The sequence below is a fragment of the Tetrahymena thermophila genome (genome assembly GCF_000189635.1).
Source record: "Tetrahymena thermophila SB210 genomic scaffold scf_8254459, whole genome shotgun sequence".
Taxonomy (NCBI): domain Eukaryota; phylum Ciliophora; class Oligohymenophorea; order Hymenostomatida; family Tetrahymenidae; genus Tetrahymena; species Tetrahymena thermophila.
The window spans coordinates 376,412-393,541 of NW_002476236.1; the positions used below are offsets into that span (position 1 = coordinate 376,412).

The 17,130-nt window shown below is 22.8% G+C and overlaps 3 protein-coding genes across 3 annotated transcripts; all 3 read left to right on the forward strand. All coding sequences in view use genetic code 6, as the record gives it.

Annotated features, from left to right (window-relative positions):
• Positions 1-580: 580 nt before the first annotated feature.
• Positions 581-8,878, forward strand: TTHERM_00530550 (translation initiation factor eIF-2B subunit epsilon, putative; the record flags this gene model as incomplete). The annotated part of the gene is made up of 10 exons (XM_001032760.2): positions 581-625; positions 760-840; positions 1,036-1,217; positions 1,510-2,079; positions 2,881-3,274; positions 6,541-6,867; positions 7,048-7,170; positions 7,291-7,371; positions 7,564-7,617; positions 8,546-8,878. 10 exons carry the CDS (start codon positions 581-583, stop codon positions 8,876-8,878), a joined length of 2,190 nt encoding a protein of 729 aa, XP_001032760.2.
• Positions 8,879-12,167: 3,289 nt separating this feature from the next.
• On the forward strand, positions 12,168-14,048 carry TTHERM_00530580 (hypothetical protein; the record flags this gene model as incomplete). The annotated part of the gene is made up of 1 exon (XM_001032763.3): positions 12,168-14,048. One exon carries the CDS (start codon positions 12,168-12,170, stop codon positions 14,046-14,048), a length of 1,881 nt encoding a protein of 626 aa, XP_001032763.2.
• Positions 14,049-15,580: 1,532 nt separating this feature from the next.
• On the forward strand, positions 15,581-15,919 carry TTHERM_000530589 (hypothetical protein; the record flags this gene model as incomplete). The annotated part of the gene is made up of 1 exon (XM_012799558.1): positions 15,581-15,919. One exon carries the CDS (start codon positions 15,581-15,583, stop codon positions 15,917-15,919), a length of 339 nt encoding a protein of 112 aa, XP_012655012.1.
• Positions 15,920-17,130: the final 1,211 nt, after the last annotated feature.

The window sequence follows — 17,130 nt, forward strand, 5'->3', positions numbered from 1 at the left end:
ACCTTTTTTTATTAATTATCACATCCTAAATTTAAAAAGTGTATTATTATTTATTATTTTCTCTCAAATTCAATATTTATTAAAACCTATTTGAAAAAATAGAATAGATTTTAATGATATTTAATTATTTGTTGGAAATTTCATTTTAAGACAGATTAAAATTATACATTATATTTTTTTATTTTTTAGAATTTAAAATGTAAAAAACTGATAATAAAATTTGTTTTTATAAATTTCAAATATGGTTAATTTAAAAAAAATATTTATATTCTATGTAAATTACTTAAAAAATATATTTTATAATAATTTATCTATTTTATCTTAAACAAATTACAAAAAGTGGCAATTAATGAGAAAGGTATTCTTTTCAAACACTTATATGAAATATATTTTATCTCAATAAATCTACTTCAATTTGCATCAATAGATCATTCATATCTAAAATTAATGATATAAACCTAAATAAAATAAAGATTCTTTAATAAATTTAAAAGAAAAAGATATTTATCTATTAACTAAAAAATTTTGCAAATATATCCTCAAGTAGTATAAGAATAATATAAGAAGAGTAGAAATAAAAATGAAGAAGTAGACCCAAAAGCCTATAGATAAAGAAAAAATAGAAGTACCATATTAAACAATAGGATTAATAAAAAATAATGCTATATCTAATAATTTGCATATTTAATTTTACTAATAAGCAAATTTAAAATATTATTTTGATTCTTCAATGATATCAACATTATTTTTAACAAATAGATTAGAGAAAATTTCTAAGCTGTTCTCCTTGCTGATACATATGTTACTAGATTAGCACCTATCACAAAAGAAATTCCTAAAGTAAGTTTAAAATTAACTTTAAAAATGCAATGAAAAAAATGTTTTATTTGTTTTATTGCGAAATTTAAAAAATAAATCTTTAAAATATGTTTAAAATAGTAAATTAATAGCTAAAAAGCAATTATATAAATATAATAATTTATAAAACAATTTTACATTAAGTAAGTACTAACATGCTTTTTTATTATTAATTAGTGTCTCTTACCTGTAGCAAATGTACCTCTGATTGAGCATACAATTAATTGGCTTGAAGCAAATAAAATTTATGAATTGTTAGTTGTTTATACATCACACAGCTAAAAAATAGAATAATATTTCTCTCAAAGAGATAAAAGTAGCATGAAAATACAGTTAATACATGCTCATGATGCAAAAACGTAAATAAAAATACCTTTAAATATGAAATTATTTTTTATAAAATAATTGTTATTTAAGCTAATTGGAATATATATAGCACAACTTAGTATTAAGAAAATAGATTATAATTTTTAAGAAGAATGAGTATTTAATATAAATCAATATTTCTTAGCATTTAAATAGAAATTTAAAAATATATAATAGTGTGCATTAAAGAATAGATTATTGAAAGGCTTATATATAAATTGAAAATAATACATTAAATTTTAAAGTAGAAGTAAATATTTAGTTTTTATTTGCTAATTAAAAAAGTGTTGGTGATGCTTTAAGAGAATTGTAATACAAGGGTGTAGTTTATGGAGATTTCCTTCTTTGCTATGGAGACATGGTTTCAAATATTAAATTGCAAAGTGCTATTAAGCATTTCTTATGGAAGAAGAAGGAGAACTCTCTTAATATTATGACTGCTATTCTTAAAAAGAGCCACCCATTTGATAGTAATAGAACTTATTAAGATGACGATTTTGCATTTGTCGTTGAAAAACAATCAGGGGATATTCTTCAAATTGAAAACATAAACAAGGAAGATTATTTTGAATTAAATTTAGAAAGACTTAAAGTCTCTAAGGGTGCTGCACTTGGCTAAAAAATTCATTACAACTACTTAGATAATTAAATATACATTTGTTCTTTGGATGTTTTAAAGGCTTTTTAAGAAAACTTTACATTCAACTCTTTTAGGGAAGATTTTATGAAAGAGTTGTTAACTGCTGAAATTAATGAAGAAAAGATTAGTTCATATATAATATCCGACTCGGAGTATGCTTTAAGAGCTAGTGATCCTAGACTTTACTATAAAATAAATTAATCAGTTATCAAAAGGTAATAAAACCAACAATCTATTAAACATTTGATCCAAGTTTTTATTTTTTCTTTCAAAGTTAATTTGAAAAATTATTAATTATATTTAATTTGGATTGGAGCTAATGCTCTATGCACATCAAAAACGATTGATATTAATTTAATTTAGTTTTTTAATTAAATAAATAATTGTGCTACTTATTTAAAATAATTATTAATATTACTTAATCATTCATTTAAAATTAAAAAATATTATTGAGTGCTTTAGTCATTGATAAAAGATATTTTTTTAATGAAATATCAAATAAATTAATTTTATTAAGAAAAATTATTTGAAATAATTTCTAAAATTAATTCTAATAGATTTTTAACAATAAACAAATAGAATTACATAAATACACATAAAACATTTAAAAAAATGTTTCATGATTTTAGCTACTTAATAAAATTTCATAATTTGCTAAGAATTTAGATAAATAAATATGTTAAGAACATATACTTTATTTTATTTTCTATCATTCTTTTATTTTAGCTCTTTTCCAAATATTTTGATTTGTTTATCATACTTTAAAAGTCTTCCACCTTTGATAATAAAATACTTGAATTAGTTTACTTATTGTTCTATTTTACTAATTTTAACTGTAAGTTTAATTTTGCAAATTTGAGTAAAAAAGAATGATATAAACCTCACCTTTTCTTTATAGAAACATTATTTAATATATATATAGAATATCTTACATTACTGATATTAAATTTCTCAAAATTGACCTAATATTTATAGAAATAAAACTATATTTACCCGCTTATTTATTATAAAAAAAGATACACTTATCCCTTTACTGTTAATAAGATGATGGCTTATTAGAAATAAAATATTTTAAATTAAGACTTTAATATTTTCATGGGGAAAACTACTAAAATAGCACACAGCACAGTGATTGGAAATAATTCATGTATAGGAGATGCTACTTAAATTGGTGATAATACTAACGTTCAAGCTTCTGTGATAGGAAAAAACTGTAACATTGGATCAAACGTTTAGATTCAAAGATGCATTATTCAAGATAATGTCATAATTGAGGATGGCACTATAATAAAGGACTCAATCATATGCAATCATGTAGTGATAAAAAAGAATTGCATTGTTAAAGAAGGATCAATATTGTCATACAATGTAATTACAAAGCAAGATATAACACTTCCAGAATACACTATGGTAATTAAAATTTTTTCTTTTTTTAAGCAATACTTATTTGTAAATTTTGCAATTCTGGTGATAAGAAATTTTGATAAAAATCAAAGTCGAACTCAATTAAAAAATATTATTAATCACTCAATATAATCTTTAAGTGAATTACACCATACAATAATTAAGGCATATATATATTTTCCCCCAATCTCAAAAATATTAAAGTGAATTTATAATCACATTAATTTAAAAGTTAGCATTTATAACAAAAAAAAAGTTTTCTTTTTGATTACATACATAATCTGTAAGAAGATGGACATATTTTTAAATCTTTTTGATCCTAGTATTTAAGCATTAAAATTTTAATAATGATGTGCAAAGTATTTAAAAAACTTAATTCTTAATAGCTGGTATGTCAAACATTATGTAATTAAACGCTTTAAATTTAAGTGATGGAAAATTTTTTGCTTTTTTATTTATGCCTAAATTATCATTGAATGAGTAAGTGTTTTGTTTTTATAGCTAAAAAAATAAAGAAAATTTATTCTTTAAGCTTAAACCTCAACTGATTGATAAATACCCCTAAATTTAATATTTAAGTTATGTGGGCATAAAAGAGTATAATACTAATTATTATCTCAGCAGATATTACCTTAACAATTATTTTTATAGAACTTTTTAAAATCTTTCTAGTTAGTTAATAAGTTAGTGTATATCTTTTTTAATAATTTTTTAAGTTTCCCCATATAATACGCATTTTGATTTTGTATTTTATTCATGAATTATAACTAATTAGATTTTAGTTTCGAAATTGAAATTCAACTATTCTATCTAAATTTCATCACATATTTAAGCATATCTTATTTTTGCTTTTCTATGTAACAATAGCAAAATAATTCTTAGTTGTTGCTATAAAATTTTAAGTTCTTTAAAATAAAAATAAACACTCGTCAAATGAGTTAATTTTCAATAAACCAAAAACACATCAAATATTTGTATTTTTTGGAAAACTTTATTTGAGGGACATATTTTCATAATTTGAATGCCTAAACCTAAATTTTTAATTGAATTAAATTTATTTATATTGTTGAATTTCATAGCTCATATACAATAAAGTATGTTGAATTGCCTTGAAAAAAAATTTAAATTGATAATAAATAGATTTTCCTCTGGTAGGATGCTTGAACAAGCAAAAAACAATATTTAACTTATTTTATTTATAATTTTGGAAAAAAAGATTAAGAAAAGTACTTTTAATAAACTTACATTTAAATTTTATGGAATATATCGTTGAAAATATTCCCAAAATCTAACTATTCAGGATATTTATACTGATTAATTTTAAATATTTTGAACAGTAGAAAGAAAATATTAAATAACTAACTAGCAAACGAAATTAAATATGACTTTTTTCTTTTTTATTAAAAATATTAACTAGTCATAAATAGCAAAAAAATACCGTGAAAAAAAATAAGATAATAAAAATTTTGGCAAATGAAAAAATACGCTAATTAAAAAAAAAGAGATATGATATTCCTATCAAAAATTAATCTAATTTCTCATATTTATCAAAAACGTGATTGAGTTTTCTTAAATAAAAACTATATTAAATAATAAATAGAAGGTTCAGTTTCTTTAATTACTAGAACTTGTTTCTATCATATCTATTACAAATCTTTATAATTTAAATTTAAATTAGTCTTTTTTCTTCTTATTTAATCTTTTTAATATACTAATAATTTTTATACTCCTCCCATACATACATACCTACCTCCCTCCATTCTTGAAATTGTTTTTGAGTTTTCAAATAGATACCTTACACTAAAATTAAAAAGTTATGTTTTTTTACCAAATATTTTAGATAATTAGCGAAATTCTTAATAAAAAAATTTTATAAAGTAAATTTTATGGCCTTTGTTTTTATCAACAAAATATTTTTATTTCAAAATTTGCTTAGAAATATTTTCTTTTTCTATATTAAGTTAGTTAGTTAGTTAAATATACTCTCAAAATAAAAACTTATAATTGCCAAACAGCATTTATTTATAATTTAAAAATTTGGTTCCTTAATGAGCGAAAAGGAGCTAAATTTATAGAAACTGTGGACTAGAATAGTCAAAAGTGTATTATACTCATAAAGCTGTATATCTTTGGTAATATAATAGTAATATGTAGTAATCTTTTACTAATACTATTGCACAATTTTTCCTTATTATGATTTTATTTGAAATCAATCAAATTAAGAGGAAAAAATCAATACTAAGAATCTAGCATACCTATCAATGATCAATGATCGGGTAGATTTAAAAATAGATACAGTAAAAATAATTTAAGGAAATTTAATTTCAAACAAATCTAATAGACATTGAAACTCATTACTTATTTTTGATTTTATTTAATTATTTATTAATTAATGGTTAACACATAACCTTACCTTCTCATCTTAACATTTTATTTAAAGACTTTATAAATATATTTACAAATATCCAAAAATACAATTTTTTAATTGCGAAAATTATATTATTCTTAATTTTACAATTTTCCAGTCTATCCCCAGAACTATTAATCAGCTAAGTTGCATTAAATTATCAATAATATTTGCTTAATATAGAACAAAAAATAACCCTTATCTTTACTTACACTTTAAATTTACTCAAAATTGACTATTTTCAAGAATTATGAATATATAAATAAATTTTTAATCTAGATAGATTAAAATAGCATCAACTTACTATCTTTACCAAATATTAAAAAAATTTAATTGTTAAACAAATACAAGAGTTACTCAGATGATTTTTTATTGCAAATAAAATAGATTAATATTATTTTAAATTATAATTTTGCTCTCATTAGGAATTTTTAAGGCTGATTGTTGTTTTAAATTAAAAAGATTGTAAGTAGTTCTAGATAGAGTAAAATGAAAAATTATCAATATTTTTACACCTTCTATTTCTAGATAAATATTATTTTAATCAAACCAAAGCACAAACTTTTTAGGCTAATCACTTACAATTTTCCATTAAGAACCCATCACTTAGAATTATTTATTTTTTGATTACACATAAAAATATTGAATTATACAACTAATTTCAATAATCAATTCTAAAAATTATTCAAAACTTATATTCTAAAATTCGACAAAATGTCGCTTTGCAAAAATTCAACTAACTCATTTTCCTTTTAAATTGAAAGCTTAAACTACTTATAATATCTTAGTCTACCATTTTTTACATAGCTTAAATTATTTGAATCATTCTTAAATTTCTGTTAAATTAATTTTTAATATTAACAAGGCCACAACCTTTGAGTACGATAAGGATTTGATAGAAGAAAATTAAGAAGAAAGTAGTAAACTGTTTGAAAAAGGTGTCATTTACGCTGCATAACTATTCATACAAAATGAAGCTATGTTAGGCTATAATCAACATGAAATAATAAAAAATTATGAAGATGTAGATGACTTAGTCCATGAAGAAAAAGAAGGATCTGAAGAAGACATTGGTTAAAGAGAAGATGCCATATTTTAATAATTAGCAGAAGATATAAGACAAATTATTCAAGAAGCTCTTAATGATCCTCCTAAGACTGATCACAGCATAGTTGAAATACACAATCTTAAGGTAAATTTAAGATAGTAACTATTGAAAGTTTATAAATGAAAAAAATATTAGCACACATTTTACAATTTTTGTGTAACAAAATATGATTAGCATCTAATCAGGAAAAAATTTAATTAATTTATTGATATTTAATAAAACAATTGAATAATAACCACATCAACGAATTAAAATTTATTCAAGGTTGCAGAAAATACAGAGGGTTGGAGATGCATTCAAGTATTTGTTCCTGAAATTCTTAATGGCTTAATAGTAAAATTTAAAGCGAGTGCCAATCCATAAGAAAGAATAGGTCACATAAAAACAGTAAAAAAAATGATAAAAATTATTTAAATCACTTAAAATTATATATTTCTAATAGATTTTTATTTAATTTTTTATTTAGTGCAGCTTAATAAACATATTTATAATTTTGAATAAAAAAAGCTGCTTGGAAATTGGAATAAGCTGTTCAGGAAATTTGTTCATTCTGATGAAGACTCTCTCATTTTCATATCAGAAATAGAAGTAAAATTACATACAATTAATGATTATTAAAATGTCTAATCGTTACATTTACAAAAATCTTAAACCTTGATTACTTTACTTATTCTCATTATATTATAAAATTATTCACACTAATTAGACATTAATCTTTTTGTTAAAAATTATAAATTTGCTTATTAATTAGCTTATTTAATATGTTTAACTAAAAAAAAGTAATTCTGCATCACTCACAAGGATTTCTACGACTTCCTTCACATCTTCTTATAGGTATAAATTGAAAATAGAGGAAATATAACATTTTTGAAAATATGGAAATTACAGACTTAAAGAAATTTAATTATGCAAATTTTTATTTAAAGTATTTATTTTGAATATTTAGTAGTTTAGGTGATTTTTGGTACCCTAAATACATACATATATAAAACACCTATAAAAAAATCCAAATTCACTTAAATTTATTTTTGAAGGAACGAAGTTTTGATGATTGTTTTTTTAGATTCAAATTCCAAAAAATCATTATGGAAAAATTTTAGTAATAAAAAAAATCAATACCTAAGATAAACAAAATATTAATTTTATACTTGCATCTTAACAAGAAAAAAAAGTAAGTATTATCTTAACTTACCCTCTATTTTTCCATATCTTTAATAAGGAAACTTAAATGAATATTTAGCAGTTAAATTCAGTAAATTAAATACTAAGAATTCAATTAACCACCACACATTATTTTAGGAATGGTATATTAGTTTTTGTTTTATACAAGTCTTGATGCACATTCAGAAAATAGTGTTTTTAATTACTTTAATAAATTATTAGGGTAGGTTTTATTTTTATTTGAAAGATATTTCTTTCTTGCTTCATTTAAATAATCCCCAATCTATTATAATTATACTATTTTATGATAGAAAAGAAAAAAGTTGTTTTGATTAGATTACAATTATCTAAGCATTTTTTTTGTTTACATCATCTAGCAATTCATCTCTATTTACTTTCAATTAGACATAATTGCAAATTTCAAGAATTCTTAAATTTTAACTTTATTTATTTATTTTTTCTTCATTTTTTCTCTGAGAAATGCATGAAATAAACATAAGTGAATAAAAATAAAATTTTCAAAAATGTTATATCATTTATATAAAATTATTCAATTTAAATTTTATTCATTTAACAAATTTATTTTTTAAATTTATAACAGCTTCTCTTTTAAAATGAAATTTTAACTAAAGAATATATATTAAACTGGGTTAATGAAAGAAGAAACTAAAGTAATGACGACCAAAAACATTTCCTTGATTTAGTAATTTTGTTACTTTTATTTATATCTCTCTACCTTTCTTTTACAATGCTAATTGGAATTTATTATCCATAATCTAAATCAAATTATTTTAATGAGTTACAAATACTAGAAGCCTAAACTGGCATATGGCAATAACTAAAAGGAGCATTTCATTATTTTAACACAAGTGAATTTTCATATTTTTATTATTTATTAGTGTAAAGATTTTATCGAATGGTTGGAATCAGATGATGATGATGAAGAGGAAGAAGGAGATGATGATGATGACAATGGAGAAGATAATGAAGAGGAGAATTGATTTAATATTAATCCCAAATATTTTTTTGTAATTTAATAAGTTGGTAGCCTGTTTTTATTAAACTTGGCCTTGCCTGGAAGGCACAAGAAAGTATTTACCTCAGTTGTTATTTTTTTATGTTTTACGTGTTCTTTAATAAATCAAAAATTCTTAGATGAATTTCTCATTTTTTTTGAAGATATTTTAAACTTACACATATTTTTTTAATCAAAGAACGATCTAGAGATTAAAAAGTGCAAATCGTAAAAATAAAAATACACTTTTTAAAAAGTATTTTCGTGAGCTGCCATTTGTAAAATTACCAGTTAAAACAAATAACTTTTATTTTTCCAGTTCTTATAATATTAAAAAATATTTAAACAAAAATAAAAATCATCGTTTCTTAAATTATACTTTTTTGATTTGTTTTGTTAATACTTGCTAAAAGAGTGATTTTATTTCGAAAAAATTATTTAATGAAACTCTTCAAGAAAATCTTCTAACAAGTTAAAAATATTATTATATGTTATTTTTAAGATAAATATCACGTTTAAATTAGATTTTTTTAAGAATGGTGGCATTCTTGAAAAGGAATAGGAAAGTTTGATTACAATTTTTCTTTTTGAAAGAGGTAAATTATTGATCTACTGGCAGCGATTACTACTATAATTTATAAATTAAGTGAATTATATCTGTAAAATAAATAATATAACACTAGAGATATATATTAGTTTTTGTTATTAATTAATACCAAAACATACAGAGCAAAAAACGATGAGCATAGCTTAAACATTAGCTAAATTTACTGTGCAAGATATGGTGCCATATTCATTAAATCTAATTTGTATTTTATTAATTATTTGCTCTTTTTGAATTTTTTCTTGACATATTTAAAACCAAAGAATGTTTAGTAAAACAGAAAAATCCTTCTCGGAGGAATATAGAAAAAAATATATCCTAAAGAAAAATGCCCAATTTGGTTAATTGACGCAAGGACAAAACAGAAATATAATCAAAATGCTATTTCTTTCCCTTCCACAAATTATTCAATTTAACTGCAAAAGCTCACCAGCCTAAGAAATGATATAGATCTCTCTTTTGTTTGTTTTTAATTAGTTGTACAAATCTTCTGTAAGTTTTATTAAATCAAAGTCAGTTGATAAATTCTCATGAAAAATTAGTATTTTAATCCTCTAATATATCTAAATTTAAGAAAATTAAGAGTCGATTCAATTAATCAAAAGTGCTTATCAAATTAAATTACTCATAAGGAAGAGAGTTAATAAATGTAAGTAAAATTTATCATATTTTTTGATTTTCGAAAGATTGTTAATTAGAAGGAAAGAGTAAGAATAATTTCTAACAATCCTAGTAGCATAAATAATGCTACGAAAATCTAACTTTGCAAAATTTTAACAGTTCGGAATTCTTATTTAGTAAAGGCGAAATTCGTTTCCTAAAAAGTATTTTGTTAAAGACACAAATGTGGCTATAATTCGATAGTATCTTTTTTATATAGTAAAATACATACATTTATAAAGTTATTTCTTTTTGATGGAGGAAAATAACTTCAAAAAATTGAAAAAAATTTAGGAAAAATTTAATCAAATTTACGTATATATTGCTTTAAATCTTAAAGTAAATTTTTGCTTTTAAAAGCCCTTATTGAGGGGTGGGGCAGTGCTTGATTGATTTATTGCTTGCTTAATATCAAAAAAGATTATTTGAATTTCATTAATCTAAAAAGAAGTAAATTAATAAGCAGATTGGAAAGCGAATGCGTATTAAAAATATTATTTATTATATGTCTAGATGCTAAAATTTAAGTAGATTAATACGTTTTTTTAAATAATTTTTTTTTCAGAAATATTATGAAAGAGTGCTAAGACTCAAACGTTTTCTCAAAAATTTTAATAAAAGCAACAAATGGTAAAAGAGGGAGATGGATTTATTAGCAAAAAACTAAGTCCATGTATTTTTACTTTGGTACATATAAATTATGTGGGCTACTTAGGGGAATACGCTTTAGTTCGACAGCATATAAAAGTAGCAAATAAAAGTAATTCTTATTTAGAATTATTAAGGAATAGAAAGTAGAGCAGTAGATGGTTATTTAAAAAAAATTGCTTAATTTATCAAAAACTAATTTAAACAAATAAATACCAGCGGGTATGCTTTATTAAATTTAAGGTTTGACAAAGTAAAAGGAGAGAGCGCTGACTATTATTTATCTTAATGTAAGGGTTAGCTAATATAAAAATAAGGCTCATCAAATAGGTCTATAAGTATATGAGCAGTAAATACTCTGCCCTGCTGCTAACTGCTTAGCATTATATTTTACAATTGAAAAATATAGCAACAACAATACCTTTATCTGCAAGTCTAGCCCGTATGCTCACTATCTATATTCAATCAGATTTTATAGCTAAGTTGAGACTGATATTAATTTAATAACTTTAATAAAACCTGCTTTTATCTTATTTTTCTTAGGAAAAATAAAAAGGTGCTTAGTTTCGTAAATTTTAGCGATATCAAAAAGCTTTAATAATAATTGTTTGTACTGAGTGGTTTTTGAATGAAAGAAAGCAATAAATAAAAATAGGCTAATCAATCACCTCTTTTTTAATTTTAAGACTCAATTCCAAACTATTAAAATAGTGCTTCTATTATATAGATGATTAATATTAGCTTATACCAAGCATTTATTTTTGGCTGAAAAGAATTTAAATAGAAAATTACAAAATAACATGAAATACTTTATAATATTACTGTGCCATCAGCTTTAGCAAAAATCATTGCTGCCCATTTTTTCAATCAGCAAGGCTTTAGTAAAAAAAAAAACTTGTAAAAAATAACTAGTTTGTACACATACTAGGTAATCGCTAATTCAAATAAGTATTGTTTTATTATTAATTAAAAATTTGCTTCTTTTTGTGCTTGATTATACTTGATTTAATCTTTCTATAAACACTTCAGCAAAAAATCTGATAATTGTTTAGTAAAAAAATAATTCAAATATTGAAGAAAAAAAAATAATAAAAAAGAAGCAGGTTCTTCTGAGAATATTAATTATTAAAAAAACAACTCTAAATTAAGAACATCTCTTTGCTAATTAATTTAAAGCACACATAACTCACAACAAATCCTTTCAATAATCTTTTTAATTTTTAATTGCTAAAAAATATTCATTCAAAATTCCACCTCCATAATCCTCTCATCAAAATAACGCAAATACTCATAAATATGATTCCCTTGACCGTTAAAGAACTCTTCTAGCAAGAATTCGATGCCATCTACTTAGAAGATAAAATTGCTCTTGCTGAATAAATTTCCTTTTGTATTTTAAAAAAAATTGAAAATTAGACAACCCACAAACTTAAACTTATATGCTCCAAGCAAAAGTGTCAATTTAGTATTAAACTTGAGCTTAGTCCCATTGAAAATAAGTATTATCTTCGTGATATTCATGCTGAGCACAATCACCATATTTCTAAGGAAAAATTTGAAGAAAAAATGCTTACTGGCAGACTTCTTAAATATTCTGACTTTATTTATAAAAACTATTTCCTTCTCGAATCTGAGTTCTGCTCCAAGCCTAAACTCATTTTAAAAGATTTGAAAACCAAGCACAATTTAGACATACTTTCAGGTAGCTATAGTGCTGCCTAAAAATAAAAACTAAAAAAGAAATTTGATAACATTGTCTAACAACTCCGTCTTAAAAAGAATCGCTAATTAGGTATTCCAGACTCTGCAGCTACCACTACAGCTCTTGGTTCTTCAGCCATTCTACCTCATATCCCTTCAGGTTCTGGATGTGAAGGTCTAAACTCATCAATGCAACTTCCCAGCATTCCTATGAATTAAGTAAAAAAAATTTCTTCAAACAGCTTTGTAAATAGAGATGCTGCTCACTCTCTTTCTACTGCAATCTTGGGAGATTCAACCAACAAATCTTCTAAGAAGCGTATTACATCTGGCTCAAGCTCTAATTTTGACTTTTAAAATGCCGATACTCTTAACTAAGCATGTGTTTATTCTCCTCCTTAAAACAACTCCTCAAACTCATAGATGATCAGTCTCCAAAAAGGAAACTTGCCTCATTTCGCTATGATTAATAATAACTTTGCAAATCCTCATTTCTAACTTACATTATTATAATAATAGCATTTATTATAATAATAACAATAAATTTAACTTTAATAATAGTAATAACAATAATTATAGTAACAACTAGCCATGAAGAAAATGTCACCCCAAGTGATCTCTGAAGACTCTCGCTCAGCTAGTTTCTGTAAAGTTGAAGATCTAGGTGAATAATCTGTCATGTCTTCAAATAATTTAGAATCTTCTTTACCTCGTAAAATAGTCAAATAAAATAGCCCAGTAAATACATTCGCAAATCCCATAAACGGATGCCCCATCCCCTCAGGTTTACTTTTACAACTTCCCTTTTAATAGTAATAACAGAACTTTAGTGGAAACCCTTCTATTCCTGCTCAAGCAATGGGCCCATAAATTCTTGGATTTCCAAGCAACTACGATATTGGAACAATTTAGTAAAATGCATAGACTTAATAATCCCAAGCCCCATAAACAGCTGAGTAATAAATAATGATTAAATTACAAGAAAATCAAATTTAGTAAGAAAAAATAAAATAAGAAGAGCTATAACTAAAGCTGAGACTTTAATAATAGTAATAATAACAACAATAAATTTAATCTTAATAACAATAAATTTTCAATCCATTTAACTCATTTTTGTTATAGGGAGCTATTCCTTAACAAAATATCTTGCAAAACCCATAGCTTATGAATTTGCAAATGTTAATTTAAAACTAATAAGCTGGTTTGTCAGGTATTAACTCAAACTCAAATCCAGCCTTAGCTAAGATTCCATAGAATCCCTTGATTTAACAAGGAATTCTCCCTTTATTATCTGCAAGTTAAGGAATTCCTACTTTTAATAGTACCGCATAAGTAAATGGAGCACTACTCCAAACACTTCCTGATTAAAGTTTATTAATGAATAAGCCTGAATTATCTGCTAGTCATGCTTTAAGAAACTTGCAGGCTACTTCTTTCTTTTCTAACTCTGGAATGATACCTGCTTCTAGTGTTTGATTAGGAAAATTGTAAGCTCAAAAAATAGAAAATAAGAAAATATTCAAGTAACTTATAAATCAAAATTAACCATCAAATACCTTTTTTCTTTTAAATCTGATATAGTCAATAACCATGATATAATAAACAACTTAATATTTATATTCACACAAACCTAAGTCTAATTTTTAGATTTTTGTTAAATCAGAGCTATGCATTCATATAGATAGATAGATATAAAATGGTTAAACTCTAACACAAAACAACTTAAAGTATGAAGAAATAGTTAAATTATAAAAAAATTTCAAAAGCTAATAGTAGAATCACAGTCTTTAATTTATGAACCATTAAATTAATGAATGAATAGCTAGTTAGCTGAGCATCAATACAAATAAATAAATAAATACTCTCTTATTACTTTTCTCAAAACAATATTACTCTAATTAATTAATAAATAAATATACAGCAAATCCTATTCAAATTTCAATACAAAACTCTATATAAGATTTAATTTAAAATATAAGTATATTCTTTAATCTATTTGTAAATAAATAAATACTTGTGTTTATATATATATTTATTTTATTTAGAAATTAACAACTATCATTACTTAATTTACGAATAGTTCTTATTCTTCCATTCGTATTTACCTTTATTATTCTTTAAATTAACAATCTGAATTACAATTATACCAAAATTTACTTAAGAATCAAATCATAAATTTTTTATGCAATAAATTTATCTTTGATATATCTTTTTCCTTGCTATTGAAAAATTAGTGATTAAATTGGATGATTTTAATATTCAGCCTTATCTATTTTATATTTTTTTCCAAAATTTACTTAACCTTTTTAAAAAAAGTTAGTTTTTAATTCTGATAATTTGTAACAAACACTCTATGATAACTAAGCAATATCTAAAAAAAAGTCATTCATTGTGTAAAATATTGAATTAATGTAAAAAAAAAATTATCAAAATAGAAAGACCATTTTATGTAGCCTCTTTTCCTTAAATTTTATTCATTAATATATTTCTATTTAAAGCTTTATTTCTATTTTAAGTTAATTATTTATACGATAAATAAAATTCGATTGTGAAAATATTACTTATTTTTACCTTAATGCATAAAATAAAAAAAATCTTCGAGCAAAAAATAGCCTCTATAAAATTTTTATAATTTGGAATAAATCAAATTTTAGCTTTTAATGCATTAATTTAGGATATTAGTTAAATATATAGTTTATATTTTTTTATTTTCGAATGACATTTGGATTAATCTGATGACTGAATTCTTTTGATTTTACAAATTATAAAGCAGTTGAAATTGTTATTTTTAACAAATGAAATATTGATAAAATGTATGCTCCTAACAAATAGCATAGAAATTATAAATGATAAAATTTAGAAAGTATTACTATAGATTATAAAAATATTTGTTTTTATTAATTTATATGAATTAGCAAAATAAATTTCTATGAGTTTGCAATAAATAGGACATATATTGTTAGTAAGATAGCTAGTTAGTTAGATAAATAGATAATGAACAGTTTTTAATGTGTATGTAGGAAATATTGAAGAAAAAAGAACTATCACTAAATTTTCATGAAAAAAAATATAAATAAAAGATTTAGTATATTTTAATTAAAAAAATCCGATATTAGGGCTGTAACTAATCCTAATTTTTAATGCAAAATTTTATAATGTTAATGGCTTATTTTTCAGATCAGGAGAGATATGGAAGAATAAATAATTTGCGCCTAGTTTAAAGGAATAAGCAATCAAATCTAGTTAGTACTATTATAAAATTACAAAAATTAAATAAAATTATTACTTCTAAAAGATTTATTATGGTTTTATATAGGGCTGGTAGCTACTCACATTGTTATTATTGAATTTTTTATTCTATTAATAACTAGCGAGTGAGAGTGTGTGAAAAAACTAAAAAATTGAAACCTAAAATCATTACAATTTGCAAATTTAACAATCAGTTTGTCTATTTTTATGAGATTAATCTTTTTAGAATCTACCATTAAACTTTAATATGTAAGAAAGTTATGGAGTTCAATGTTTATTATGAGATCAAAAGAGAAAAATTTTTAAGTTTTATAAAATATGAATTTTGCTCAAAATACTTTTTAAGTCTAGAGTGTAATTATAATTTCTTGATCGTGAAAGAGATGAAAAGGGCATTAAACAAAAGTAAAATCTAATTTAGTTACTCTTCTTTTTAAAATTATTTAAAAGCTTGAACTAATATCTATAAATTTCTATTTCACTTTTATGTATGTAAGCAAATTAGGGTGATTTAAATTGCTAATCTTGCAATATAAATTAAATCTTGTAACAGTATAATCATTTTCCTTAATTTTATCATTACTAAAATTAAATCAACTCTGGTGGTATTGTGCCTCTTACTTAAAAAAATGAGTAATAGAATAAAAAATCACACGAAATACATTAATTTATTTGTAAAAAAATTCAAATAAGCACTCTTTTGTTTTTTTAGCAGACCTATGATTAAAAAACAGTAATTGCTTTTTAGCAAAAGTGAATGATATTTTGTAAAAGAAATGAATTTCTAGAATAAAATTTATATCTTCATAATATGTAATCTGCAATTATTAATTCCCTAACTTTGTATAAGCAATTCTAGTACTTTATTTATCTTACACTTAAGTGATTTAGTAATTAAGGAATTAAATTCATCTCCCTTATAAATGCTATAAATTTTTAATTTCTAACATGTTTAGCTAAATCCCATTCTTTTCAAGAAAGTATTTCTAGGGGAAAAACTAATCAAAATAAATTTACCATTATCACTCCCTTCATAAACAGTCTAATATTTTCCATAAATTTTTTAATAAATTAAGAAACAAATAATAACCTTAATTAAAGCTAAAACGATGCTATTATCATTTGTTTTTTGTGGGGAAAAAAAACCAAGATATATATGTTATTAGCAGTATTATAATAATAAAAAGGCAACTAGCCTATATCAAATAGAATTGGATACCAAATGTAAATACGTATCAATAAATTATTAATGCAATATCGTGTTTCTTTCATGAAAATATTATTTATACTACTATTTACTTTCAAATAT